Source organism: Mustelus asterias, unplaced genomic scaffold, assembly GCF_964213995.1.
Source record: "Mustelus asterias unplaced genomic scaffold, sMusAst1.hap1.1 HAP1_SCAFFOLD_79, whole genome shotgun sequence".
In the NCBI taxonomy this organism is placed as follows: domain Eukaryota; kingdom Metazoa; phylum Chordata; class Chondrichthyes; order Carcharhiniformes; family Triakidae; genus Mustelus; species Mustelus asterias.
The window spans coordinates 423499-449563 of record NW_027590137.1 but is presented as its reverse complement, the minus strand read 5'-3'; the positions used below and the strand labels follow the sequence as shown (position 1 = coordinate 449563).

General features: G+C 46.7%; 4 protein-coding genes across 4 annotated transcripts in view; 1 reads left to right on the top strand and 3 right to left on the bottom strand.

The window, feature by feature from the left end:
• Positions 1 to 20269, bottom strand: part of LOC144483799 (uncharacterized) — a 28182-nt gene extending 7913 nt beyond the window's left edge. The window contains exons 1-2 of the mRNA XM_078202339.1: positions 18617 to 20269; positions 3877 to 4451 (exon numbers count right to left, since the gene is read on the bottom strand). Of these exons, the coding sequence (XP_078058465.1) occupies positions 3877 to 4451; positions 18617 to 19756 (1715 nt within the window). The 5' untranslated portion in view covers positions 19757 to 20269. The remainder of the gene's footprint in view (positions 1 to 3876; positions 4452 to 18616) is intronic.
• Positions 1 to 26065, bottom strand: part of LOC144483836 (uncharacterized) — a 284619-nt gene that overhangs the window by 163139 nt on the left and 95415 nt on the right. The window lies entirely within an intron of this gene.
• Positions 8047 to 14173, bottom strand: LOC144483833 (uncharacterized). The gene is made up of 2 exons (XM_078202388.1): positions 14055 to 14173; positions 8047 to 9791 (listed from the first exon to the last, which is right to left on the bottom strand). The coding sequence occupies exon 2, from the start codon at positions 9443 to 9445 to the stop codon at positions 8771 to 8773; it is 675 nt and encodes a 224-aa protein (XP_078058514.1). The 5' UTR covers positions 9446 to 9791; positions 14055 to 14173; the 3' UTR covers positions 8047 to 8770.
• The window catches only part of LOC144483798 (uncharacterized), a 66263-nt gene continuing 61936 nt past the window's right edge, over positions 21739 to 26065 (top strand). The window contains exons 1-2 of the mRNA XM_078202338.1: positions 21739 to 21817; positions 22743 to 24260. Coding sequence (XP_078058464.1) covers positions 23094 to 24260 — 1167 coding nt within the window. The 5' untranslated portion in view covers positions 21739 to 21817; positions 22743 to 23093. The remainder of the gene's footprint in view (positions 21818 to 22742; positions 24261 to 26065) is intronic.

Below are 26065 nucleotides of genomic sequence, written 5' to 3'. Positions count from 1 at the left end.
TTGAAATAACAATAAATGAAATTTATCACAGAACCATAAATAACATATCTAATATGTACCTAACAACAAAACTAGACATAACACTGACCTATATAAAATTACTGTCCCACAAAGAATCATAAATTTACATCAGATTACACCAAACATGCCAAACCTTACTATATTCCTCTTAAATGTCAACCATCTCCTGAAGAAACCAGCCCTTTAATTGTGAACATTAGGAACGAGACCATCCTTTTAGCCAGACAAATAAATGTGTCAAGTTGAGGGAGCAAAAGGATGTCAATGTCTTTCAGAGAGAGAGAGACCTGGGCCAACCTTTCCAGAGTCTGCAGCCTCCCTGGATTCACTTCGTTTCCCTTCAGTTGCTGCAAGTCCTCAATTTCCCCCAGAGTGAGAAAAGAAATGGAAAAGGGAGAAAGGAAAGTGTTTTACTCACAGATGTTGCCTCTTTGGAGGAAGTTTGAGTCCGTCTGAAGCTCAACCTGCATTGTCACAAAGACCGCGCTCTGATTGGCTGGAGGACCAAAGTCCTTCCGGTCTTCCAAGAATTTCCATTGGTCAACACCTCAGCAGGGTTCAGAAACATTTCCGCACATGCGCAGATTCCCCTTTTCCTTGGACCTGCGCAGATTCGAGCTTGGGCTATTGAGCGATTTCCCCAACGCGAGGCATTGTGGGGGATGCGGCCGCCATTACTCCTCCAGAGCCCTGTCTTCAAACTCCTGGGACTGGGATGAAAGGTAGAGGTGGGAGTGACTGCACCCAGAAACAAAGCACATGTGGGTAGTCACTAGATTATATATTGATGCCCCATTAGCAAAACAGTTCGCCTTCAGGCATTAAGATTGAAATTTTGGGGTGAGACACTAGGGAGGGCAAGAGGTAGTCTGAAATTGGGGTGAGATACTAAGGAGGGCAAGAGGTAGTCTGAAATTGAAACCGAGAGTTAGCACATAAAGTGGAGAAGTATTGATTTGATTTATTATTGTCACATGTATTGGGATACAATGAAAAGTATTGCTTCTTGCACATTATAAAGACAAAACATATCATTCATAGAGTACATGGGGAGAAGGAAAGGAGAAGGTGCAGAATGTAGTGCTACAGTCATAGCTAGGGTGTTGAGAAAGATTAATTTAATATTTGTTAGGTCCATTCAAAAGTCTAATTGCAGCAGGGAATTGAAAAAGAAAGCAGGAGGAGAAAAGGATGAATTAGTGGAACAATTAATGGGCAGGAAGGTGGATGTGAGAGGACAGAGATTTATAGTTTGAATGGGACAACATGCCTAATGATAACCAGAATTTTCAGTTCTGATTTTGTATCCTGTACTTGATAACTTCAATCCTGCCATATCCATTCATAATCTCTATCAGGTCAGCACTCAGCCTTGGCTTTTCCAGAGAATAGGGTGGCATGGTGGGACAGTGGCTAGCATTGCTGCCTCACAGCACCAGGAACCCCAGGCCTTGGGTGACTGTGGGATATGCACGTTTGCCCCTTCTCTGTGTGGGTTTCCTCTAGGTCTCTAATTTCCTCCCACAGTCCAAAGATGTGTAGGTTAGTTGAATTGACCATGGGTGAATTGCCCCTTAGTGTCCAAAAATGTGTAGATTAGGGGGATTAGCAGGGTGAATACATGAAGCTATGGGGATAGGGCATGAGGTAGATGCATTGTCAGAGAGTCGGCGCAGACTCAATGGGCCTCCTTCTGCACTGTAGGGATTCTATGATTCTACGAAAACATTCCCAACCTGTTTCGTCTCTCCATTAACTTAAAAGCACTCTCAGTTCTGGTATCATTCTTGTGAATCTTTCTTGCATCATCTCGAGATTCTCTGTCAAGTTTAAAGGGCAGACAATTAAAATGTAGATTCAGTTTAACTTGGTTGCATGAGCCTAATTACTCAGTTCCAGACTGACTCTAAAACACTTCAGTTCAAAAGAGAGTTTACCATCAGGCAAGACAGGACCCTGAAATGGCAAATAATAACAATGTTTATTTAAAAGAAAAAGATTTACCTGTGAAATACATGAGGAAGTTTCACCACCTCAATTGGGGGATCACCCCAGGTAAAAGTGTGAATGTTCCTGAGGTGCCTGAACTAACAGTAACTTCCCAAAATCCTGCCCCAGGGGCACTCAGTATCTCCACGAATAGAGCTCAACTTGTAAACACAAGATGGTTCTTGAAACAGACCTTTAACTCTTTAAGCAGCATTACCTCATCTCCAATACATACATAGAATCATAGAGTGCAGAAGAGGCCCTTCGGCCCATCGAGTCTGCACCAATACACGAGAAACACCTGAACACCCATCTAATCACATCTACCAGCACTTGGCCCATAGCCAGCAATGTATATTAAGATCGCTGATACTTAGAGATGCTTTCACTGTGAAGTCATCAATTAATCCTGTCTTGTTGTATAATACCAGTGCGAGTGAAGCCTGCTTTCAAACGTACTCTTCCCAGAAACTATCCCCAAAACATTCTATGAACTCCTCATCTACATGACCTTTTTTCATCTGCCTTTCCCAGTTTATCAGTAGATTAAAATCCCTCTTGATTATTGCTGTATCTTTACCACAAGCTCCCATTACCTTTTCCTTTGTACTCTGTCCTACCGTGTCGTTACAATTAGAAAGCCTGTGCATCACTCCCACAAGTGAATTTTGCCTTTACCATTTCCCCATCAAACCAAACCACTCCATCATTCTGGTTCCTGACCTTAGGTATCCCTCTCTAATGTGCTAATACTGCCAATAATCAACAGAGACACCCTTCCACCGTTTCCCAGACTCCTGTCCCTCCTAAATGTCAAAGACACATATTTAGCTCACCACTGACTTCTCAGGGGCAATTAGTGGTGGTCAATAAATGCTGGGTGAGCCAATGACACCTACATCCCATGAATGAATAGGAACAAATTCAGGCCCCACTCTATGTCTCTCTAATGGCTATCAACTCATAATTCTTTTCTTATATTTGTGCTGCTGTCAGTTCATCAGTTGTGTTTCAAAAGCTACGTGTGTTTAGATGCAGAGCCTTTAGTTTTGTCCCTTTAATATTTTTGTAGCGTCTAACCACATCTACTGATGTAATCTATAATTTGCTCTTTCATTATCTTCCTGTCACAGTCTGTTTATCATTTCCCAAATTCTTACCTTTCTCTCATTCCTTACTCTTTTGTTTGCCACATCTTCCAAAACATCAGAAAAGACCCAACAATGGAACAGTCGGTAACAGGACATCAATCAGTCTCCTCTTACCTTAGAGAAATCAAGGACGCAAACGTGTGATTGACACAAAGTTGATATAATCTATATCCAGAATCTTAAACTCCAGTGCAGTTACAAGGATTATTAACTTCAACCGAAACAACCTCTAACTGTCAGAATGAGCATGGTTCAGTCTTGTGATTAACAGCAGCAATAACAGCAGAAACCAACTCCTGTAATCATTTGTGAACTCGCTGGTGTTTCTGCAGGGTGTTCGCACAGGTGAATCCTTTCCCACACACTGAGCAGATGAATAATGTCTCCCTGGTGTGACTGTGCTGGTGTTTCAGCCGGAGGGAATGCTGAGTGAATCGCTTCCCACACACAGAGCAGGTAAACGGTCTCTCTCCAGTGTGAACTCGCTGGTGAATCAGCAGATCCATTTTGCCTTTGAAGCTCTTCTCACAGTCAGAACATTTAAAAGGTCTCGTGTCAGAGTGAACACGTTGGTGTGAAGTGAGTTGGGCAGACTGGGTGAATCCCTTCCCACACTCGGAGCAGGTGAATGGTCTCACACCAGTGTGAATGCGCTTGTGCCTCAGCAAGGTGGATGACTGAGTGAATCCCTTCCCACACACAGCAGGTGAATGGCCGCTCCCCAGTGTGAACTCGCTGGTGATCCAACATTTTGCATAACTGAGCGAATGCCGTCCCGCACCCAGGGCAGGTGAATGGTTTCTCTCCAGTGTGAACTCGCCGGTGTGTCAGAAGGTGGGATAACTGAGTGAATCTCTTCCCACACTCAGTGCACATGAATGGTTTCTCTCCAGTGTGAACTCGCCGGTGTGTCAGAAGGTGGGATAACTGAGTGAATCTCTTCCCACACTCAGTGCACATGAATGGTTTCTCTCCAGTGTGAATTCGCCGGTGTGCCTGCAGGCTGGATAACTGAGTGAATCCCTTCCCGCACTCAGCACAGGCGAACCATCTCTCCCCAGTGTGAAGTCGATGGTGTGTCAAAAGATTGTATTTGGTTTTAAAACTCTTCTCACAGTCAGAACATTTAAAAAGTCTCATGTTAGTGTGAACAAGTTGGTGTGCAGTGAGGTGGGTTAGTCGAGTGAATCCTTTCCCACATTCAGAACAAGTGAACGGCCTCTCCCCAGTGTGACTGCGTTGATGAGTTTCCAGTTCAGAAGGGTAACTGAATCCCTTTCCACAGTCCCCACATTTCAACTATTTCTCCATGGTGCAGGTGTCCTTGTGTCTCTCCAGGTTGGATAATCAGTTGAAGCCTCATCCACACACAGAACACGTGTATGGTTTCTCCTCGCTGCGAATGATGTGATGTTTTTTCAGGCTGTGTAAGTGGTTAAAACTCTTTCCACAGTCAGTTCACTGGAACACTCTCACTCGGGTGTGTGTGTGTCTCGGTACTTTTCCAGTCACACTGATGTTTGAAATCTTTTCCAACAGACAGAACAAACATCTCTCCTTCCACATTCAAATTCAAGTCCTGATGAATTAAGTGACTGTAAAATCAGCAGATAATTTCCTGTCTGCAAATCCTTTCCTTCTAATCCCCAGTAAAATATCTACAGTCACCCGTGATCTAACTGGTGTCTCAGATTTCACAGTAACTCCATTGCAATGTTAATGTAAGCCTTACTTGTGACTAATAGATAAACTTTAAACTTTAAACATGAGATGAGTGAGTACACCCTTTCCCATGTACAGGGCACGTGAATGGTCTCTCACCATTAAGAACTCACTGGTTAATGAATGAATCTCTTCCCACACATAGGGCACGTGAATGGCTTCACTCCAGCATGAGTGCGCTGGTGTTCCTGCAGAATATTGTTGCTTTCAAAGCTATTCTCAGAGTTATAAAATTTAAAGATCTCACATCAGTGTGATGACGCTGGTGTCTACAGATTGGATAAATGAGAAAATCCCATCCCACACATGGTGCAGGTGAACAGTCTTTCCCCAGTGTGAATGCGTCGATGAATTTCCACACAATGGGTAATTGAATTCTTTCCCACAGTCCCTGCACTGGAACACTCTGTGTGTGTGAGTGTGTGTGTGTGTGTGGTGGTGGTGGTGGTGGTGGGGGGGAGGGGGGGGGAGGGGGGAGGGGGGGGGAGGAGAGCTTGGTGCTTTTCCAGTTACGCTGATGTTTGATTTTTTCCCCACAGACAGAACACATAAACATTTCTCCTTCCACATTCAGAAGCCGATGGTATTCAGATCCTGATGAATTGAGTCATTGTCAGATCTTGAAGTGAAGCTTGATTTGAGTTTCCTGTCTGTTAGTCCTCTACTTGTAACTCTGTAAATCCAGTTCATACAGGTCAGTCCAGGACACAAATTCAGAACAGATAATTCTAGTTCATGGGGAATATTTATTTCTCTCTTGTTTCCCAAAGCTGCAAATTCCAATTCCACGCACTTTCCCTCAACTCATCACAATGGCTTCACAGTAACCAATACTGAGACTCGCATTGAATTCTAGATTATTAACTGAATTTAAATTCCACCAGCTATCCTGGTATGTTTTTAACCATTATCCCCAGAACATTATTCTTGTCCTCTGGATTACTGGTGTAGTGCACCCCAATGGAGAAGAGGAATGACCCAGAGCTGAATGGTTCCACTCAAGGGTCCGTAATATCCAGGTTCTGATTGATCAAGTGACTCTCTCAGATCTTGATGTCTTGTTAGATTTCAGTTTTCTGTGTGTAAATCCTCCCCTTTGAACTCTCTGTAAAAGGAGGTTCCAAAATCCATCAGTGTGAGTGCAGGATAGAAATTCCCCCCATTCTCTCCTCCTGCTCCAGGGTCAGTAAAGTGAGTTAAAGATGATTCTCATTCACAAACCCATTGCTGCATTTCCTTCCTGAAGCCACATTTGTCCACTGGGTCCTGGCCCCGGGAGAAAGCGCTGCAGCTGCCGTTGTGTTGGGTGTTGAGGCGGTGCCGCTAGTTCCTTATTGGGGGTGTTGAAGCCTCCACTGGGTGTGTGGAGCCTCCCCTCCCACCCACTGCCCCGAACGCTGCCTCCGCTTATCCGCCTCCTTCCCGCCTGAAGATCAGACAAACAAGCGCCTGTCTTTGGGACATGAACCGCACTGCGCATGCTCAGCGTCACAATGCCCGGGGACTGATTGACGGCAGCTCTGGACCAATAGGAAAAGGGGGCGGGGCTGGAGGACCGATGGAGCTGCTGGTCCTCCAACCAATCGGAGTGAATGAGGGGCGGGATCTTAAGCATGCGCAGTAGCGCAGTAATGGCGACGGACGGACGGTTTTTCATCGAATCCACAAACGGTAAAAGGAAAATTGCGGAACGTGGGAACAGTGGATCTGGCGGGTGGGTGAAGAGTTTTTGTAAACATGTTGTTCAGGCCCAACCCCAAAAAAGGATTTTATGTTTCGCGCCGAGAGGGGCTGCAAAGTCCAGTATTCGGCTCGGGTTAACGACCGCCATCTTTATTGGGGGCAATGAGCAGCAGGGCTCATGCCTTCCGCCATCTTTGTAAGGGGCAAAGGTGTCAATGAGTGGGAGGAGCTTGTTCCCCATTGTTCAGAATGGAGCCAACTTGTCCATCAAACCTCTGACCCGGGTAATCTGACCCTGGTTTACACAGAGCCAGATGTTTAATTGATCAGGCAAAGTGGCAACATAACAAGGAAAGGATGCAAATTCTGCTCTCCGGATCCCATAACCTATAACACCCTGACACTGAAGGGCAATTTATCACGGCCAATCAACCTAACCCGCATCTTTGGAGTGTGGAAGGAAACCGGAGCACTTGGACGAAACCCACGCAGGCACGGGGAGAATGTGCAAACTCCACACAAACAGTGACACAAGCCAGGAGTCAAATCCAGGTCCCTGGTGCTGTGAGGCAGCAGTGCTAACCACTGTGTCACGGTGATACCCCTCCTTTTTGTGGCTATGATTCAAATTATGTAAGGCCTGTGCCACTCTTTGAGTGTGTGGTCACTGGTCAGAAGCTTGATTTGTTGTTTCAATAGCCCATTCATGTGTTCAATCAGGCCAGGCTAGGGGATATGCAATACCCAATGTATTCCATTCATTGACTCCTATGTGATACAAATGTCATCCCAAATTGATTTTTACACGGGGAGATCTTATTCCTTCGCACCTTATCACATTATTATTCTTGATCACTCGAGCTCTGATTTTTCACTGGCCATGCTTGGGTAGGATTATAACCATTCATTAAAATCTATTCTCAGAGGTCTGGTTTTCAGTCCAGTGCTATTTGGAGTATACCGTCACTTCAGTGACTATCAGGTCACAAGTCCCTCACAGTTCTCATCACAAATTTGTGATAAAACAATTTAAACAATGCCTGAAAATGCTTCTTAACTTCTTAACCAACGACCTATCACTGTTTGTTGATTGGTCAGACCCCTCTTTGTGGATTCAGGTATCTCGGACACTGAACACCAGCCGGTCCTGGAATAAGTTTAATTCTCACTCATTCTGAGTAAATATTCTCCCCAGATCCTCTGTCAGGACCCTGCTAAGCAGCTTTAATGGTCCGTGATTGCAGAAACTGAGCAGTCACAGGAATGTGGTCAAGATAGTCCAGTCCCATAATGCCTCACATTCAATCTGCTGTCCTTCAATTATAACAGAATATGTGGCTGTATGTAGCTGCCTCGGCCGTGGTCAACCCCAACACTGCCTTCCTGAACTGCTACAATGCCTGAGATGTGAGTACACCCACAGTGCTGTTAGGGAGGGATTTCCAGCTACACATTCCACACTTTCACTAGAATGTAAGTGGGTTCCCAGGTGATATATTTCATCAACTGCACCCAAGGTGAGTTATTCCAATTCCTTTATTGTCCAGGACAATATATTCACAATATCTTTAAAACAGAAATTAAACATTCCCATTTGATTTCAGGTATTAACATATTCTGTTAGTTTGTTCTTTATTGTCGATGTCAGGCTGGGGTTGTTCCCCATGGAGGAAAGGAGGTTGAGGGGAGATTTGATAGAGGTGGACAAGATTCTGACAGGTTTAGATAAGGTGGACAAAGAAAAGCTGTTCCCATTAGCTGATGGGACAAGGACGAGGGGGACACAGATTTATGGTTTTGGGTCAGAGATGCGGGGGGGGGGGGATGTGAGGAAGAATATTTTGATGCAGCGAATGGTAATGACCTGGAACTCGCTGCCTACGAGGGTGGAGGAAATGGAGACAATAAACAATTACAAAGGAAATTGGATGGGCATTTGGGAGGTTTCAAACAGAAATGCTGACTAAATATCTCTGAACTTCCTAACACCCGGTCACTCTGTGATCCTTGTGAAATCTGAAACCAGGTATTTGCAACAAGGCTCAAAGAGCATCAGCCCACTGGGGGCAAAGTCATGAGACCGGCCAGTCCAGCAGAAAGAAACCCTCCGACCCTCCCCATTGACCAACTGTGAGAATGAACAAAATACAGTCCTGGATGTAATTGAGAGCAGAAACAATAACAGCAGAATCCAACACCTGGAATCACTCGTGAATTCGCTGGTGTCTCAACAGCTGGGATGAAAGACTGAATCTCTTCTCACACACAGAGCAGCTGAACGGCCTCTCCCCAGTGTGAATTCCCTGATGTGTCTGCAGGCTGGATAACCGAGAGAATCCCTTTCCACACACAGAGCAAGTGAACGGTTTCTCCCCAGTGTGAACTCGTTGGTGTCTCTGCTGGCTGGATGAATCACTGAACCGCTTCCCACACTGAGAGCAGGTGAACGGCCTCTCCCCAGTGTGAACTCGCTGGTGTGTCTGCAGGTGGGATAATCGACTGAATCCCTTCCCACACTGAGAGCAAGTGAACGGCCTCTCCCCAGTGTGAACTCGCTGGTGTGTCCGCAGGCAGAATAACCGAGAGAATCCCTTCCCACACTGAGAGCAAGTGAACAGCCTCTCCCCAGTGTGAACTCGCTCGTGTGTCCGCAGGCTGGATAGCTGAGTGAATCCCTCCCCACACTGAGAGCAGGTGAATGGCCTCTCTCCAGTGTGAACTCGCTGGTGTTTCTGCAGGATGGATAATAGAGTGAATCCCTTCCCACACTGAGAGCAGGTGAATGGCCTCTCCCCAGTGTGGCTGCGCCGATGAGCTTCCAGCAGAGATGGGACTTTGTATCTCTTCCCACAGTCCACACATTTCCATGGTTTCTCCATGGTGCAGGTGTCCTTGCCTCTCTCTTGGGTGGACAATCAGTTGAAGCCTTGTCCACACACAGAACACGGGTACCGTCTCTACCCGCTGTGAATGGTGTGATATTTATTCAGGCTGTGTAACTGGTTAAAGCTCTTTAGTCAGTGCATTGGAACACTCTCACTCGAGTGTGGCAGTGTGTTGATGTTTTTCACACTGATGTTTGAAATTTTTTCAAATTGACAGACTGGACAAACATTTCTCCTTCTAGATTCAAAGGCCGATGATATTCAGCTCCCAAGGAATATGAGTCTGTCAGATCCAGACGTGACGTTTGAGATTTCGGCCTGTGATTCCTCTTTCAATATCCTGTAAAACAAGTTTATAAAAGTCATCAGTGTCAGTACAGGATAGAAATTCAGAACACACAATTCTAGTTTCGATGGAACATTCTTTCCTCTCTCATTCCTCAAAAGCTGTAAATCTCCATCCCACACACTCTCCCTCCATTCTCACTCTGCTGTATCTAATATTCACCCTCCCAATTCTCCTGAAGGTGCTGATTGAGACTGATTGACAGATCCATGCTCACTGCTTCCTGTCCACCACACACAAATCATAAGAAACAGGAGCTGCAGTTGGCCATTCAGCCCATCGATTGAGAATTAGCTGATCTACCTCAGCACTATTTCTCGCACTATCCCCCAGGTTGCTCAATGCCTCAAAAGTTATCAATCTCTCTCTTGAAAATACTTGATGGCTGAGGCTCCACAGTCCTCTGGAGTGCAGAATTCAAACATTTCACCACATCCTTGAGTGAGGAAATCCCTTCTCATCTTAACTTTCACTCCATTTTCCCACCTGTTCTCCATAATGCTTGACTCCTTTATCAATGTAAAATCTGTCTAACTCATCCTCGAATATATTCAATAACCCTCAGCTTCCACTGATCCCTGTGGAAGACAAATCCAAAGACCAATGACTCTAATAAGCACGAGATGAATGACTGAAAATATATAATTGACATGATTGACAGATCCATGCTCACTGCTTCTTTTCCTGGACAGTAAGAAGTCTCATAACACCAGGTTAAAATCCAACAGGTTTATTTGGTAGCAAACGCCACGAGCTTTCGGAGCGCTGCTCCTTCATCAGGTGAGTGAGGCACAAAGGTGAGTGGGAGTTGTGTTCACAAACAGGGTACAGAGACACAAACTCAATTTACAAGATAATGGTTGGAATGCGAGTCTTTACAGGTAATCAAGTCTTAAAGGAACAGACAATGTGAGTGGAGAGAGGGTGAAGCATAGGTTAAAGAGATGTGTATTGTCTCCAGCCAGGACAGTTAGTGAGATTTTGCAAGCCCAGGCAAGTCGTGGGGGTTCATGTAAATATTTATTTTGTAAATTGAGTTTGTGTCTATATATGCCCTGTTTGTGAACACAACTTCCACTCACCTGACGAAGGAGCAGCGCTTCGAAAGCTAGTGGTGTTTGCTACCAAATAAACTTGTAGGACTTTAACCTGGTGTTGTGAGACTTCTTACTGTGTTTACCCCAGTCCAACGCTGGCATCTCCACATCATCCTTTCCTGGACACAGAGAGCTGAAAATCTTCCATCTCACAGCCACGTGAAAGTTTTACATTTGGACATAAATGAGCAGCCTGATGATGTGTGTAATACACTGCATGACCTGGTTACAGATTCATGAAGAATGTGAGGAGAACTTTTATTTAGGCAGCGAGTGGTGAACTGGAAGTTATAAATTGAATCCCAGAATGAGAAAAGAAATGGAAAGGGGGATAAAAGAAAGTGTTTTACTCACAGATGTTGGCCTCTTTTAAGGGCAAACCAAACAAACAAACTCAAGTTAAATCAGGACAAAGTAAAAGGGGCAGCTCCCCAAAAGGAGGGGGGGAACAGCCCGAACAAAAATCAAAGTACAAAGGAAACTTAAAAACATCAAATCATAATGTGATTATCAGGGTCAATAACGCACCCCAACCCTTGCGGTGCCCAATGGGCACGGAAGACGTCAACCGCGCCCGTGGACACCGCATGCTTCCTCTCCAGGGACACCCGGCCGCGAAAGTAGCCGCGGTAGAGGGGAAGACAGTCAGGATGGACAGCCCCCTCGATCGCCCGCTGCCTGGACCGGTAAATGGCGCGTTTTGCCAGGCCCAGGAGCAGGTTCACGAGGAGGTCGCCATCCCGACCATCCCCTCTCCGCACCGGGTGTCCGTATATCAGGAGCGTGGGACTGAAGTGCAAACAAAACATCAATAAAAGGTTCTTTAAGAAAACAAAAAGGGAGTGCAGCCTAAGACACAAAATATAGACATGATCCAAGGACTCCACAAGGCCACAGAAAGGGCAGTCTTCGGAGCCCGTGAACTAGTGAATCCTACGGTTGTGCGGAACTATGGGCAGCACGGTAGCACAGTGGTTAGCACTGCTGCTTCACAGCTCCAGGGTCCCGGGTTCGATTCCCGGCTCGGGTCACTGTCTGTGTGGAGTTTGCACATTCTCCTCGTGTCTGCGTGGGTTTCCTCCGGGTGCTCCGGTTTCTTCCCACAGTCCAAAGATGTGCGGGTTAGGTTGATTGGCCAGGTTAAAAAAATTGCCCCTTAGAGTCCTGGGATTAGCGGGTAAAATATGTGGGGGTCGGGCCTGGGTGGGATTGTGGTCAGTGCAGACTCGATGGGCCGAATGGCCTCCTTCTGCACTGTAGGATTTCTATGATTTCTATGAACTGCTGCATGCATCACCCTCCACCCCAGGTCCCCATCGTAACTGGGGGAGATCCCTCCGTAGAGGGACCTCCAGCGGGGACCTCCGCCGCCCGGCGGCAACAAGGCCCGCCAAGGTGTATCCGGGCGACAGGCGAGGAGGCGGTAGTGGAAGGTGTGCAGCAGCAGCCTGCACAGGAAACGCCTCCGCGCGGTAGAAAAAGGCACGGAGGACATTTCCGCGAGGCGGCTCAGGCTGTGGGGCACCTCACCCAGGGGAGGGGGCTGAGGTTTTGGGCCAATGTGGAATTCCGTCTGAACAGGGGAACGCTCGGGCGGGATCCCACCGCACGCCTGCGTCGCCTCGAGTTTGCGTGCAGTTTCGGGGCCGAGCACGACCGTCCTAAGGTCTAGGATGGCTTTGGCCGCGCGCCGGACGGTCGTCCCCGCGCGCTCAGCCAGCACGCGGGGACTCATCCAGCCCGCTCCTCCGCCATCGAGCACATCCCCGATTCTGGTCACCCTGGCATCCACAGCCCTCCTCTCCGCCAGCCACCTGAAGTTATACGGCTGGAGGAGCGGATTCCTGAGCAGCGACTCTCGCACGAGAGCCGCTACTCCTGACGGGGGGGAGCTGCGTCACGAGGCGACCGTGTTCCAGACAGTGAGGAGGTCCTGGTAAAAGACGGGCAACTCCTGCAGGGCGGTCGAAGCACGCCCCAATTCGATATGCAGGAGCTGCACGTCATAATTGAGGCCGTGCCACTGGCGGAAGAAATACGTCGCCATGGCACACCATTGTGGAGGGGGCTCAACGTAAAGGTACCTCAGCAGAGCCTGGAGGCGGAAGGTCGCTATCTGAGTGCGGAGGCACACCAGACCTTGTCCGCCCTCCTCAAGCGGGAGATGCAGAACCGCAGCAGGGACCCAGTGCAGTCGATTGTCCCAGAAGAACCGCAGGAGGGTACTCTGGATATCGGCGACAAAGCCAGGGGGAGGGGTCAAAGGGACCAGCCGGTACCACAGCATGGAGGCGAGCAGCTGGTTTATGACGCAAACCCGCCCCTGTGAATGGTCACAAACACTCACCTCTGAAACAATTTAACTGATTTTAATATTAAAATCTCCTGCTGGAGCCTGCAGCTGGAAAGATATCAGAAGCATTGGCATCAGAGAAAAATCTCCCAGTTGAGGAAATCCCCGGGGAGTGGGGGTGATGTCACTGTGCAATTGTAAGTAATTGTAAGAATACCTGGGTCTGTGCAAACCAGTGATCACCACACATTATGGAGGATGTGAGGCTCCTTGACAGGGTGCAGAGGAGATTTATCAAAATGGTTCCAGAGATGAGGAATTATAGTTACAATGTTAGGCTGGATAACTTGGGGTTGTTCTCCTTGGAGCAAAGTAGATTGATAGAGGTGTACAAGAGTACATGGAGGTGTCAAAGTTTACATGCTCTGTTTACACGTGTACAAGCTCTGACTATGGGTCATCCAGACTCGAAACGTTGGTTCTATTCTCTCTCCACAGATGCTGTCAGATCTGCTGAGATTTTCCAGCATTTACTGTTTTTATTTCCCTTTCTTTTTCCTTCTCTGTCACCGCTCTGCTTCATCAATAAGACATTGGGACTCAGAGGGTTGATGCAGTTTGATGGACAAGTTGTCTCCATTCTGAACACTGGGGAACAAGCGCCTCCCACTGATTGACAATATTGCCCTCGACAAACATGGCGGCCGCACGTGCGCATTGCTGCATATTGCCCCTAATAAAGATGGCGAACGTTAACCCGGGACGAACATGAGGAGCTGCAGCCCCGCTCGGTACAAACTGGGTCCGGGAAGCACTCTTCCGCGGTTTGCGGCTTACACAACATGGTTACGCAGCGTTTTCACCCACCTGGGCGATCCATTGCTCTCTCCGTACCGCCAATCACCTCGAACAGATTTCCGAGCCGAAAACATCCGCTTTCCATCGCCATTACTCACACTGCGCGTGCTCGAGTCAAAGCTGGCCCCGCCCCTCTTTGGCTCCTATTGGTTGGAGGACCGACTACTCCAGATGGGTCCTCCAGCCCCGCCCCCTCTTCCCATTGGTCCGCGCTGCCGTCAATCAGCCAGACATTGTGACGGTAACTTGCTGCTTGTCCAATAATCACAGTGACAGAGTCTGAGTGTAACAGTGACACACACAGACTCCAATACAATCAGAGTAGGGATGGAGCACAGAGACAACACAGCAAAGCACTGACTTACTCTGAGTGTAACAATGACACACACAGGCTCCAATACAATCAGAGTGGGGATGGAGCACAGAGACCACACAGCAAAGCACTGACTTACTCTGAGTGTAACAATGACACACACAGGCTCCAATACAATCAGAGTGGAGATGAAGCACAGAGACAACACAGCAAAGCACTGACTTACTCTGAATGTAACAATGACACACACAGGCTCCAATACAATCAGAGTGGGGATGGAGCACAGAGACCACACAGCAAAGCACTGACTTACTCTGAGTGTAACAATGACACACACAGGCTCCAATACAATCAGAGTGGGGATGGAGCACAGAGACAACACAGCAAAGCACTGACTTACTCTGAATGTAACAATGACACACACAGGCTCCAATACAATCAGAGTGGGGATGGAGCACAGAGACAACACAGCAAAGCACTGACTTACTCTGAATGTAACAATGACACACACAGGCTCCAATACAATCAGAGTGGGGATGGAGCACAGAGACAACACAGCAAAGCACTGACTTACTCTGAATGTAACAATGACACACACAGGCTCCAATACAATCAGAGTGGGGATGGAGCACAGAGACAACACAGCAAAGCACTGACTTACTCTGAGTGTAACAATGACACACACAGGCTCCAATACAATCAGAGTGGGGATGGAGCACAGAGACAACACAGCAAAGCACTGACTTACTCTGAGTGTAACAATGACACACACAGGCTCCAATACAATCAGAGTGGGGATGGAGCACAGAGACAACACAGCAAAGCACTGACTTACTCTGAGTGTAACAAATACAATGTTTGTTCAAATAATAAGAGTCACGTTGCAGTATGTTAGTGAACACAGCATTTGATCCAATGTAATGGTAATACAGTCAGTATCTAGTGCACCATAACCAAAGTTTAGGCTTTATTTGATGGTGTGAGTGAGTCGTGGTCTATTGATATAATGTATTTAGATTCCAGTGTGTGTTACTCTGCCACTGTCAGTATCAGACAATAACCTGTCTGTTATTCCAATTCTGCTGTATTTTACATTCTGCTGTATTTTACAACTGCAGCTCCTGGGGCTGATTGGAATCTAGTATAATAACAATCACAAAGGTCGGTTCCAGTGTCTCTGAGGTCATTTTAACTGCAGGTAATCTGGCATTAAGGGAGACGACACCCAACAAACATTCGATTATGATAGGAGGACAAGCTGTAAAGGAGCAATGATATTTTAAGGTGTCTATGTCAGTGTGTCATTGGGAGGTGAGTGATAAAATAGAAGTGGAAACATCACGACAGAGACATGTGACTGACGCGGCCTGACTGAGAGCTGTTATACTCGAGGCGAGAATAATGAGGACATGGGGAACTCCAGGGATTTCTTATATCTGAGGTGTATCTGTTCGAGGAACTGAAAATAATCAGTTCCTTCTGATGGTTATCTGCAGTTCTCAAGTTACACACAGGAAACAGATCGGACAGCTCATCAAACCCAATGTTTAAATCTTCTGTTTGAGATACATTGTGACTGAAAAGATCAAATATTAAAACCTCAGGAGAGAAACATTCAGAATGTCACCAAGATGAGTGAACTGTCCAATTAATCCCATTCACCATAACTCTGCCAATTTACCTTCTGCAAGTATTTATCCAATTCCCTTTGAAAGTTACTATTAAACCTGCTTCTGGCACCTGTCAGTTTGTGCATTCCAGATCATATCAAGTTATTGTGTAAAAAATTCTCCTTATCACCCCCTCCAGTTCCGTTGTCAATTATATTAAATCTCTGTATCCTCTGCTTACAGACCCTCCTGCACCGAGGAAATCGATTCTCTCCATCGACAGACCCTCGTGCTCCTGGGAGATAATTCCTCTCCATTGACACTATCATAAATCATTTGTCATTTTAAACATCTCTATTAAATCGCCCCATCACATTCCCTGATCTAAGATGGATAACCCATGTTTTTCCTGCCCTGAAGAATTATATGGACTCAAAATGTTAACTGTTTCTCTCTGAACAGATGCCGCCGGACCTGCCGGGTTTTTCTGCTTCTCTCCCTGTTTTTCCTTCGAAAATCAATCAGAAACTCTTCATGATTTTGAACAGCTTGATTAAATAGGAACACACAAAGCCTGAGAGAGATACAGAGGAAGGGAGAGACAGAAAGACAGAGAAAAATTGAGAAAGATTTAAAAAGCAGAAAGATGAGGAAGGTCAAAGATAAAAGCTGAGAATCAGAGGAAACAAGCAATACAGAGAGAATGCTCTGTATGTAAGGGAGCAGGCTATCAGTTCCCAGCTATGGGGAGCACAGGGAACTCAGTAACTGATCCACAGACACAGCTGGTTATATCTGAGAATGGAAACTCTGAACAGAAATAACTGGCTCATTTGTAAATGTCACCACAATGTGACCTGTGAGACTCTGCCCTGACTCTGTGGACAGATATCGGTCGCATTGACAGATGTTCTCACCAGATTGTGGTCCCTGGATTTATTTTCTGCTCAGAAGTGAGATGTGAGGTTTGGAACCGGCAGCAGAGAAACAGGAAGTTGTGATACCTGAGAATGAAACAGCCGATGTCAGTTTGATGTTATCACCGTGAACAGTCTTCCTGCCTGTGAGGGTGAACTCACTCTGACAGCATCAAGAACAACCACACAGATTGCTGCCGGTCTCAGCATTACGTTCACCTCCATTCCCATTTTAAACAATAAAGGAGATTATTTGGACTTTTAACACATTCACTGAATTGGGAGATGGACTGAGGGTCATCACTGGGAGAAATGAGGAGGAATTAGAGAACAAATGAGTTTTCCCAAAGAGGGTTATTAGAAAAGAGGAGATTTAAAGTGAGTCAGGGCCTGTCAGAGGAAGTGGGAGAGAGAAACAGAGAGGATTGAATCTCCATCAATGAGATGTTTTCTCAGACAGCGAAGAGAGATGAAGTGTGTTTGTGCTTTTTGAGAGAGAGGTAATGAGAGAGAGAAAACAATGAATAAGTTTAAGCAGATCTGAAATAGGAAGGTTAAATGAGTGAGTGTTTGAAAGAAAGATAGAGAGACATTAAGTGATGAAGACAGTTTCTGAGAGGAGAGAGGTGAAGTGAATGTGAGAGAGGAGCGAGGTTAGAGTGTAAGAGAGGTGGAAGGTAAGGTAAGTGTGAGTGAATGCCTGGAGAGAAAGAGAGATGTTCAGTGAGTGTGAGAGAGATGAGAGATGTTAAGTGATTGAGTTTCTGAGAGAGAGGAGATGTTGAGTGAGTGAATGTCTGAAAGAGAGGAGAGCAGGTTCACACCCAGGGGTCACTGAGAATGATCAAAATAAGATCACCCAAAAAACTACCAACAGGAAACTTCAGCTGAACACATCACTCATTCTTAAATGGTCAGTGAGGGCTCTGTTGCTGCTCAGCTTCTCTCTGTTCTGTTTCTAATGGTTAAAGGCTGATAGGAGTGAGGTTTATTTAAAAGGATAGTGTATGGGAAGCACACAACAAAACTGAGAATTTTTGGATCCACACTGCAGCTCCTTCTCTATCTGGGAATCAAATTGTTGTCTAATTGTCCCAGCAGTTAACAGGCTCCTTTGAACGTCTCCAGCTGCTACTTTGATGCAGACTTCAACCAATTTATTTTAAGCCAGTTTCTGTTCAATAAACCAGGACTGACACACACACACATTAAAATGTTTTAGACTTTTTTGCATTTTTAGTCTGGAAACCTAAACCTGCCGTTTCACTCTCAGTCAGGAATAGATCCCAGTTTTACACCAATCTTTGACAGCACGTTTCCAGCATTCACCATTGTTCTTCCTAACTCTAAACACAGTTGTAAAAGAGCTTCTGTTCCGTGTCTCGGAGCTCGGAACCATGGAAAAGAACGACTGGGACACATTTCTTACACACCTCAGGATTCACCCACACGGGGACTTTGCTGTCAGTGAAAAGTGACGAAAAAGACCAAAGTGCTGTTTGTCCCTCTCAGCGTGACCCTGAAGGACTGGGTCAAGAATGAAGTTCTGTTCCTACTGTGTGATCCTCCCTCAGATTGCCCTTTCTGAGCTCCAGCCTGGTGACGTTAAACACTCAAATGAAAAAGACAAAAATCTACAACAATGATTCAATCAAATGTCTATTTCACATTTATTCAGAATATCAAACCTCAACAGAAGAAAAAAGTCAGAGTGAAGATGATTCAGACCTGGATATGATTAACAGCATCGATAAGTGTAGAATCCAAACCTTGCAGTCGTTTGTGAACTCGCCGGTGTGTTAGCAGGTGGGATGACTGAACAAATCCCTTTCCACAGACATTACAGGTGAACGGCCTCTCCCCAGTGTGAACTCGCTGGTGTTTCAGAAGATAAGAGAAATGAGAAAATCCCTTCCCACAGACAGAGCAGGTAAATGGCCTCTCCCCACTGTGAACTCTCTGATGTGTCAGCAGGTTGGATGACTGACTGAATCCCTTCCCACACATGGAGCAAGTGAACGGCCTCTCCCCAGTGTGAACTCGCTGGTGATTCAATAGGTTGGATGAACGAGTGAATCCCTTCCCACATACGGAGCAAGTGAATGGCCTCTCCTCACTGTGAACCTGCTGCTGTGTCAGAAGGTTGTATGAACGGGTGAATCCCTTCCCACATTCAGAGCAGGTGAACGGTCGATCCCCTGTGTGGAGTTGCTGGTGTATCAGAAGGTTGGATGAATTAATGAATCCCTTCCCACAGTCTGAGCAGGTGAAGGGCCTCTCCCTAGTGTGAATTCTCTGGTGGTTCAATAGGGCAGATGGATGGCTGAATCCCTTCCCACACACACAGCAGGTGAATGGCCTCTCCCCAGTGTGAGTATATTGGTGCGTCAGCAGATCTTTTTTATTTTTAAAGCTCTTCTCACAGTGGGAACAATTAAAAAGTTTGTTATCAGAGTGAACAAGTTGATGTGTCTGCAAGTGGGATGACTGAATGAATCCTTTCCCACACACACAGCAGGTGAACGGTCTCTCCCCAGTGTGAATACGTTGGTGCGTCAGCAGATCTTTTTTGCATTTAAAACTCTTCCCACAGTCAGAACATGGAGACAGTCTCTCATCAGTGTGAACAAGTTGGTGTGTCACAATGTGGGATGAGCGAGTGAATCCCTTCCCACACACAGGGCAGGTGAACGGCCTCTCCCCAGTGTGAACCCGTTGGTGAGTCAGAAGGTTGTATGAATGGGTGAATCCCTTCCCACAAACAGAGCAGGTGAACGGTCTCTCCCCAGTGTGACTGCGCTGATGAACTTCCAGTTGTGATGGGAAACTGATTCCTTTCCCACAATCCACACATTTCCACTGTTTCTCCATGGTGCTGGTGCCCTTGTGTTTCTCCAGGTTGGATGATCAGTTCAAGCCTCATCCACACACACAACATACACGTAGTTTCACCCTGCTGTGAACTGTGATTTTTTTTCAGGCTGTGTAACTGGTTAAAGCTCTTTCCACAGTCGGTTCACTGGAACACTCTCACTCGGGTGTGTGTTTGTCCTGCTGCTTTTCTGGTCACACTGATGTTTAATTTCTTTGCCCACAGGCAGAACAGACAAATATTGCTCCTTCCATATTCAAAGACCGATCATATTCAGCTCCGAAGGAACTGAATGACTTTGTCAGATGTGATGTTCGGTTTGAGTTTTCTGTCTGCCATTCCTTCACTTTGAATATCCTGTAAAAACAGTTTAGAAAAGTCATCACTGTCAGAACAGGATAGAAACTCTGAACAATTCTAGTCTTTCTGGAACATTTTTTCCTTTCTTGTTCCCCCAAATCTGTAAATCTCCGTCCCACACACTCTCCCTCCTCCCTGCGCTGAAATCCAAACCCATCTCACCATTTCTTTCCTCCACTCCCAGTTTTCTCCCTCCCTCTCCTCTGTCTGGGTTCAGTTCTCCAGCTCCTGTCTGCAGACTGACAATAAAACCAATGGGTCTTATTGGGGGTGTTGGGGCCTCCAGCGGGTGTTTGTGAATCCTCCCCGCCCACCTCCCAGGGTTTCCTTCCTTCCCAGAGATCAGAGTCCTCATTGATTTGAGGCCAAAGTGTAACCTCTTATTTATTGTCCCCCTCCCCCATCCTCTGATGTGAACCATCCTCCAGTGGCTGAGCCAGGATGGGGCCGTTAACCTGGGCCTGTTCCCGGGAGGGAGGGAGGGAGAAGCCCCGCAGCTGCAAACCAGGGAGCTGACAATGACTCTGAAGGGTTTGCGGATCCACAAAGTGTTTCCAAATCCTCCCAGCCACCGCCTAACGCTGACTCCGCTTCTCCGGGACAAACAAGCGCCAAGGCCAGCAATGACACTGCGCATGCTCCACATCACAATGCCCGGGGACTGATTGACGGCAGCTCCGGACCAATAGGAAGAGGGGGCCGGACTGGAGGACCGAGCGGGAGCGGCTGGTCCTCCAACCAATCGGAGTGAATGAGAGGCGGGGCCTGTAGCATGCGCAGTGCGGGTAATGACGACGGATGGACGGTTTTAACTCGGTAGCGAGATCAATACGAGGTAGAGGGCGGCGCGCGGGGAATGATAAATGTGGCGGGTGGGTGGAGAGGCTTTGTAAACATGTTGTTCAACCCCAAACCCCGGAAATGAACTTCCCGGTTCCCCCCCTTTGTACCAAATGGAGCGGCAGCTTGTAGTGTTAGACCCGGGCTGACTGCCGCCATTGAGGCTGCATGTGGGAGGCCGGCAGGGATTGTGATCGGAGAGTGAAGCCCTGACGTCACAATGGAATGGGTGAGAGTGTGAGGTCACAATGGAATGGGTGGGAGTGTGAGGTCACAATGGAATGGGTGAGAGTGTGATGTCACAATGGAATGGGTGAGAGTGTGACGTCACAATGGAATGGGTGAGAGTGTGATGTCACAATGGAATGGGTGAGGGTTCCAGATGAGCTGACACTGGGCTGGAGTCGGGCGATGGCACTGACATGTGACCCGGTGGCACAGTGGTTAGCGCAGCTGCCTAACAGCGCCAGGGACCCGGGTTCAATTCCAGCCTCGGGTCGCTGTCTGTGCAGAGTTTCTACATTCTCCCCGTGTCTGGGTGGGTTTCCTCCGGGTGTTCCGGTTTCCTTCCACAGTCCAAAGATGTGCAGGTTAGACAGATTGGCCATGATAAATTAACCCTTGGCATCAGGGGGATTAACAGGTAAATATGTGGATAGGGCCTGGATGGGATTGTTGTCGGTGCAGGCTCGATGGGCTGAATGGCCTCCTCCTACAATGTATTTTATGATTCATTACTGTTAATTAATTAATTACTTTGAATGAAGGTGGTCTTGATGATGATGTGGACGTGGTTGGAAGCTCATATTGGGATGAACTATTTCACCCTGGTTGTGAACAGCCTGTTTCAGCCTCAGACAGTAAGTAATCTCACAACACCAGGTTAAAATCCAACAGGTTAATTTGCTGGCATAAGCCACAAGATTTTGGAGCGCTGCTCTTCATCAGGTGAGTGGGAGTTCTATTCACAAACAGGGCACAGAGACACAAACTCAATTTACAAAATAATGGTTGGAATGTGAGTCTTTACAGGTAATCAAGTCTTAAAGGTACAGACAATGTGAGTGGAGAGAGGGTGAAGCACAGGTTAAAGAGATGTGTATTGTCTCCAGCCAGGACAGTTAGTGAGATTTTGCAAGCCCAGGCAATTTGTGGGGGTTACAGACAGTGTGAGTTACAGATAGTGTGACATGAACCCAAGATCCCGGTTGAGGCCGTCCTCATGTGTGATTGACAGATCCATGCTCACTGCTTCTTGCCCTGGATGCAGAGAGCTGAAAATTTCCATGCAGGCTGCCAGACAAATAAATGTCTACATTACTGGAGTAAAAATGTGTGGAATATACAGACCGAATTCACTTCACTCCCTTCAGTTGCTGCAAGTCCCCAATTTCCCCAGAATGAGAAAAGAAATGGAAAGGGGGAAACTTTGATTTCCTCCCAGATGTTGTCCAGAAGAGGAAGTTTCAATCTGAAGCTCATTGGACAACTTCCGCATTGTGACGTCACAATGGAGCCTGCCTGAATCAGCGAATAGGAATCTCTCTTCCTACATCAAGAGCTGATGTTTCTTGTCTCGATGACCCTTTGTCAAAGCTCTGAAACATCAGTTCTTTTCTCTCCATACAGATGCTGCCAGACCTGCTGAGAATGGGGAGACAGTGTGTGGGATGGAGATTTACAGCTTTTGGGGAATGAGAGAGGCAAGAATGTTCCATAGAAATTGTCTGTTCTGAATTTCTATGCTGTACTGACACTGATGACTTTTGTAAACTCGTTTTACAGGATATTGAAAGAGGAATCACAGGCCGAAATCTCAAACGTCATGTCTAGACGTGACAGAGTCATATTCCTTGGGACCTCAATATCATCGGACTTTGAATCCAGAAGGAGAAATGATTGTCCAGTCTGTCGATTTGAAAAGATTTGAAATGTCAGTGTGAGTGAAAAAGCATCAACACACTGCCACACTTGAGTGAGAGTGTTCCAATGCACTGACTAAAGAGCTTTAACCAGTTACACAGTCTGAATAAATATCACACCATTCACAGCGGGGAGAGACTGTAATCTTGTTCTGAGTGTGGGCGAAGTTTCAACTAATTGTCCAGTCAAGAGAGAGGTAAGGACACCTGCACCATGGAGAAACCATGGAAATGTGGGGACTGTGGGAAGGGATACAGAGCCCCATCTAAGCTGGAAGCTCATCGACGCAGCCACACTGGGGAGAGACCATTCACCTGCTCTCAATGTGGGAAGGGATTCACTCGATTATCCCTCCTGCAGAGACACCAGCGAGTTCACACTGGAGAGAGGCCATTTTCCTGCTCTCAATGTGAGAAGGGATTCAGTCAGTTATCCGACCTGCAGAGACACCAGCGAGTTCACACTGGGGAGAGGCCGTTCACCTGCTCTCAGTGTGGGAAGGGATTCACTCAATTATCCACCCTGCGGACACATGAACGAGTTCACACTGGGGAGAGGCCATTCACCTGCTCTCAGTGTGGGAAAGGATTCATTCTGTTATCCAGCCTGCGGATACACCAGCGAGTTCACACTGGGGAGAAACCATTCACCTGCTCTCAGTGTGGGAAGGGATTCATTCAGTTATCCAGCTTGCAGAAACACCAGCAAGTTCACACAGGAGAGAGGCCGTTCACCTGCTCTCAGTGTGGGAAGGGATTCATTCTGTTATCCCTCCTGCAGAGACACCAACGAGTTCACACTGGGGAGAGGCCATTCAACTGTTCTCAGTGTGGGAAGGGATTCACGAACTCATCCATCCTGCGGACACACGAACGAGTTCACACTGGGGAGAGACCGTTCACCTGCTCTCAGTGTGGGAAGAGATTCACTCAGTCAGCCGACCTGCAGAGACACCAGCTACGTCACACAAGGGAGAGGCCGTTCACCTGCTCTCAGTGTGGGAAGGGATTCATTCTGTTATCCAGCCTGCGAATACACCAGCGAGTTCACACTGGGGAGAAACCATTCATCTGCTCTCAGTGTGGGAAGGGATTCACTAACTCATCTGATCTGCGGACACACCAGCGAGTTCACACAGGGGAGAGGCCGTTCACCTGCTCTCAGTGTGGGAAGGGATTCACTCAGTCATCCCACCTGCAGAGACACCAGCGAGTTCACACTGGGGAGAGACCATTCAACTGTTCTCAGTGTGGGAAGGGATTCACTCAGTCATCCAACTTGCAGACACACCAGCGAGTTCACACTGGGGAGAGGCCATTCACCTGCTCTCAGTGTGGGAAGGGATTCAGAGTTTCATCCCACCTGCTGAGACACCAGCGAGTTCACGAGTGATTCCAGAGGTTGGATTCTGCTGTTATTGTTTCTGCTCTCAATTACATCCAGGACTGCATTTTGTTCATTCTCACAGTTGGTCAATGGGGAGGGTCGGAGGGTTTCTTTCTGCTGGACTGGCCGGTCTCATGACTTTGCCTCCAGTGGGCTGATGCTCTTTGAGTCTTGTTGCGAATACCTGGTTTTTAGATTTCACACGGATCACAGAGTGACAGGGTGTTAGGAAGTTATAGAGGTTTACAACATGGAAACAGGCCCTTCAGCCCAACTTGTCCATTCCGCTCAGTTTTTACCACTAAGCTAGTCCCAATTGCCCGTATTTTGCCCATATCCCTCTATACCCATCTTACCCGTGTAACTGTCTAAATGCTTTTGAAAAGACAGTATTGTACCCACCTCTACCACTGCCTCTGGCAACTCGTTCCAGACACTCACCACGACCTGAGTGAAAAACTGCCCCTCTGGACCCTTTTGTATCTCTCCCCTCTCACTTTAAACCTCAAACTAAGAACAAGAAATGTATCGATAAAATGATTAGAGAACAGAGCCAACATTTTGAGTCTGAATGATACTTCATGAGAGCTGTTATGAAGGGTCATCCATTATCGAAACCTTGGCTCCATTCTTCACAGGTGCTGTCAGACCTACTGAGATTTTCCAGCATTTTGTGTTTTTGTTTCAGATTCCGGTATCTGCAGTATTTTACTCTTCTGATGAAATGATTAGTTCTGATTGGAATCCCCATGACCCTCCTTCAAAACAGAGGGAGTGGTGGCAGAAGGAGAAAAAGGATCAGGATGATAAAGTCTGGGTTCTGATTCTCCGAGCCCATGTAGAATTAACAAAATGAGTGAACCAGTTTATAAAGAACAGAAGTTACCCATCCCTAACAAAAACTGAACAAATTAAAATAATTAGTTTGAGGAAGAGAACAAAAGAATTCATAGATAAAGTTTAAAATCAACTTTGTTTTGTTGTTAGAGAAGTTTTTAAAAATTATGTAAAGTGATGTAACTGTGTGCCAAGTTTCTTCTCACTCCCCACCCCTTTCGGTTCTGTAGAAAAGTTAACCCTTTCAGCAGACAGTTGATTTAGTCATGGAGTCATAGAGGTTTCCAGCTTGGAAACGGGCCCTTCAGCCCAACTTGTCCATGCCGCCCCTTTTTTAACCCCTGTGCTCATCCCAATTGTCCACGTTTGGCCCATATCCCTCGACACCCATCTTACCCATGTAACTGTCTAAACGCTTTTTAAAAGACAAAATTGTACCTGCCTCTACTACTACCTCTGGCACCTTTTTCCAGACACTCACCACCCTCTGTGTGAAACAAGTGCCCCTCTGGACCCTTCTGTATCTCTCCCCTCTCACCTTAAACCTATGCCCTCTAGTTTTAGACTCCCCTACCTTTGGGAAAAGATATTGACTATCTAGCTGATCTATGCCCCTCATTATTTTATAGACCTCTATAAGTTCACCCCTAAGCCTCCTACATTCCAGGGAAAAAAGTCCCAGTCTATCCAGCCTCTCTTTATAACTCAAATCATCAAGTCCCGGTAGCATCCCAGTAAATCTTTTCTGCAGTCTTTCTAGTTTAATAATATCCTTTCTATCATAGGGTGACCAGAACTGTACACAGTATTCCAAGTGTGGCCTTACCAATGTCTTGTAAAACTTCAACAAGACATTCCAACTCCTGTATTCAATGTTCTGACCAACATGCAGAATGCCTTCTTCACCACTCTGTCCACCTGCAACTCCATTTTCAAGGAGCTATGTACCTGTACCCCTAGAT

Coding starts and splice junctions, on each gene's coding strand:
- LOC144483833 (XM_078202388.1), bottom strand. CDS start 9,445: ATGGAGAAACCATGGAAATGTGTGGACTGTGGGAAGAGATACAAAGTC.